We start from the raw sequence: 3,340 nt of genomic DNA on the forward strand, positions 1-3,340 counted from the left end.
AACATCAAACGTCTGCTTGAGGTGCCATTGTTCTATTCAAAGGTCTGAACTGTAACTAAATCTCCTTCTTTTCTTGTGCGTCTCTTTTAGGCCCGATGCTCGTCCAGACCATCAGGTCAGACTTCAAGCAGAAATACTCCTCTGTGTTCAGTGACTACACTGTGTGTGACTACATCTATCATCTGAATGCCCAGACTCCGAGGTGACGAACATTTTAAACCATCCGTGCACAAATATGTCCATTCTCAGAAGATCTTAGGAGCTTGTGCATTTTTCTTTTCTATTTTTTCATTTCAGTGGCGAGACAGCCTTTAAGAACATGACCGTTCCCTACGGCTGGGCTAAGAGGCCCATGCTAGACAGGATCGGCCAGATCCAGGTTGAAATTCCTATTTCTTTCATTTATGGATCCCGGTCCAGTATTGACAGCCACTCTGGATATGCATTCAAGAAAACCAGGCCAGATGTGGAAATCCGAGTAGGTTCTCTATTTTACATTTTGCACCTTTAACTTTGTCAGTACAAGGTTCAAAATACATTTTAAGCAAGATTTTAAGCATTTTTATTGCCTAAATCTGCCTGAATGTATGTCAAGTTACTTTTATTTGCCTTGTGGAACGGTGGCACCTTTATCTCAAAACTATTTCGCATCCACTGTGTGTGCGCTTGTCAGGTGATCAGAGGAGCGGGCCATTATGTTTTCGCAGACCAGCCTGAGGACTTCAACCAGACGGTGCTTCAGATTCTCGCCAGGACGGAGGAGAAATGGAAAGGGGAAGGAACAGAGCAGTGAGAAAACACACAGAGCCAGAGAAGTGTTATACTGTAAGACTCTTCATCAGTGCTGGATTGAGGATTCCTCATTATCTGTCTAATACTCCATGAGGCCCGGCGTCTGAAGTCAGACGGTGCCACAGGTTTATTTATCCTGCCTCAAGCACATACAACAATTTTGTAAATAATTGTGAAATGCAGCCAGTGTTGCATTTGTTGTTAAATGTTTTTGAGATTGTGGGAAGAGGAGCTGGGTCTAACATTTTTCCTAGAACTTGTTGGGAAACTCTTATCAAAAAAATGAAGAAATGTCATCTCAAGGGAATTAGTTGTTTTCTGTATGGATCTAGACAAAGTAAACAGACTGTTCCTTTTCTGACCCCTCACCCGCTCTGTGAGAGATATGAGGGAGAAGTAAGTGGGGCAAAGGGCTGGATGGGATTTTTAGGAAACCTTTTCACTTCTAAGAAGAGCCGCTGTGACTGTGTGGGAAGTGACCAGCAGGTGGCAGCACAGTAACAGCGTGCGTGCATCAGCGCCTCTCTGTTTTGCACACTCGTGCCAGCGAATCCCACACAAAGTAACCTCACATGCATATTGAGTTGAGTGACCTACTCAGGAGACCTGGACAGTGATGCTCTAAGAGCAGTACGTCGCTCGGCTTGCTGCTAAGTCACAACTGCAGTGACAGAATAGGGTCAGAGATGAGTGCTGGACTAAAAATAGGACTTCTGTTCAAAGACCCATCAGCATGAAGGAAACATGTTACTGTGAGACATTAAATTTGTGAATGTGTGAGTGTGCAAAAATACTATTATCTGTCCTTTTGTTTGCTCTTTTTCCGGTCGTATTGTACACTCCATTTAAATCCATTTTTAACCCTGTTTATTGTATAACTCAGTAAATTGGAGAAATTAAAGCTTCATCTTCTTTTGTAATTTTCTGCATCAAAATACACACTACACAATTCAAAACACACACATCAGCCGCAACATTAAAACCACTGACAGGCGCAGTGAACAACAATGATTATTTCAGTTTGCCTGGAAACCTTAGGTCCTGGCATATATTTGGATGTTACATGCACAACCTGCCAAAACACTGCTACAGACCCAGCTATGGCAAAGAGATATTCTCCCCAACAGGAAAATACACCCTGCTGCACCTTAAGAGGTATTCAGGAAATGCACTGAGAAACAGCACAAAGTAAAATAAAATTGCACTGAGCTAAATTTATGGATTTTATTTATCAACTTGCTTTATATTGAAACATACAGATCCTACAGTGTAAGGAAGGAAAGAATGGGATAGGGAAGAAGATTTCCACTTTAAGATGGGAGAGTGAAAGAAGAGAAGAAAAAAAACACAGCGATCAGAAAAAAATACAAATTATGAGAGAGAAAAGTCATCATTTTGATAGGCAGATGATGGGATACCATATAAATGCACCGAGAGTGGAGTTCAAGTGCTTAGTGCATCATGGGAAATCCCCAGGAAGCCTGAGTCTATACAAGCATGATTAATCATTCAGTTTTATTTATAATTTATTTAATAGTCACAACAGCAGTCACCTCAGGCTGCTTTATATTGTAAGGTAAAGACCCTACAATAATACAGAGAAAGCCCTATGAGTAAGCACTTGGCAACAGTGGAAAGGAAAAACTCCCTTTTAACAGGAAGAAACCTGCAGCAGAACCAGGCTCAGGGAGGAGCAGCCACCTGCCACCACCAGTTATTTTCAGATAATATAGTTCTGTGAGATCTTTAAGATATAATGATGTCTGGTTATTCAAGACTTTTTACAGAAAGTCCTTGTTAGGACTCCTCACTCTTCAGGGAGCTTTTTGGACGACCTGATAACAAGGAAGTACACATCGAATTTAGAAGTAAGAAATGCATTGACTAGTTTTCCGCATCACTAATTTGGGTGATATTTTATCAGATGGAAAAGGCGGCTTCATAAAGGCTTGTTTAACACTGAAATTAAAGGACAAAGAATCAAGATGTCCCCCAAACTCCACAGATCTTATTAAGCATAAGCGATGTTGTGCAAAGATGATTCACGGAGGCGCCATCTACCACCCCACAGAGGTCTGGTGTCCGTGCCCTGATGAGTCAGGGTTGTTTTGGTGACCCCGTATCTTTGATTAGAAGCTAAATATAAAGTATAGCCTGAGTTTTGTTTACAAGAAAACTTTAATGCTGTAGCGGCATGCTGAAGGTGAAAGTTTGCACTTTCACCTTCAGCATGGGTAGAAGGTGGGAAGCATGGGAAGAAGATTTCCCTGCTCAGTAACTTCACTAGACTGAGCAGGAGATTATTTGAATGTTATTTCTGCCTTTACCGATGTAACCCCTCTGTTAGCTCTGCCCGTCTCCATCATTACTAAGACATCAACCCGGCCCACCCGAACTGTCTCCTGGCAACAGGGTAGCCACAGAGACGGAGTCGTTTAGATTGTGGACCTGCAGGAAGCGATGCTGTGGTTGGACGGGGTGATTATGGGTTGTTTGTTTTTCTTGAAGACGTCGGATGGCTCATCATCAAAGAAGCGAGGACCGTTCA

The 3,340-nt window shown here is 42.2% G+C and overlaps 1 protein-coding gene across 1 annotated transcript in view; it reads left to right on the forward strand.

The window, feature by feature from the left end:
- abhd5b (abhydrolase domain containing 5, lysophosphatidic acid acyltransferase b) overlaps window positions 1–1,693 on the forward strand; it is a 4,559-nt gene extending 2,866 nt beyond the window's left edge. The window contains exons 4-6 of the mRNA XM_005728925.1: window positions 91–202; window positions 298–478; window positions 674–1,693. Coding sequence (XP_005728982.1) covers window positions 91–202; window positions 298–478; window positions 674–793 — 413 coding nt within the window. The 3' untranslated portion in view covers window positions 794–1,693. The remainder of the gene's footprint in view (window positions 1–90; window positions 203–297; window positions 479–673) is intronic.
- The last annotated feature ends 1,647 nt before the right edge of the window (window positions 1,694–3,340 follow it).

The sequence above is a fragment of the Pundamilia nyererei genome, unplaced genomic scaffold (genome assembly GCF_000239375.1).
Source record: "Pundamilia nyererei isolate P.nyererei 1_Seehausen unplaced genomic scaffold, PunNye1.0 scaffold00030, whole genome shotgun sequence".
NCBI classification, from domain to species: Eukaryota; Metazoa; Chordata; class Actinopteri; order Cichliformes; family Cichlidae; genus Pundamilia; species Pundamilia nyererei.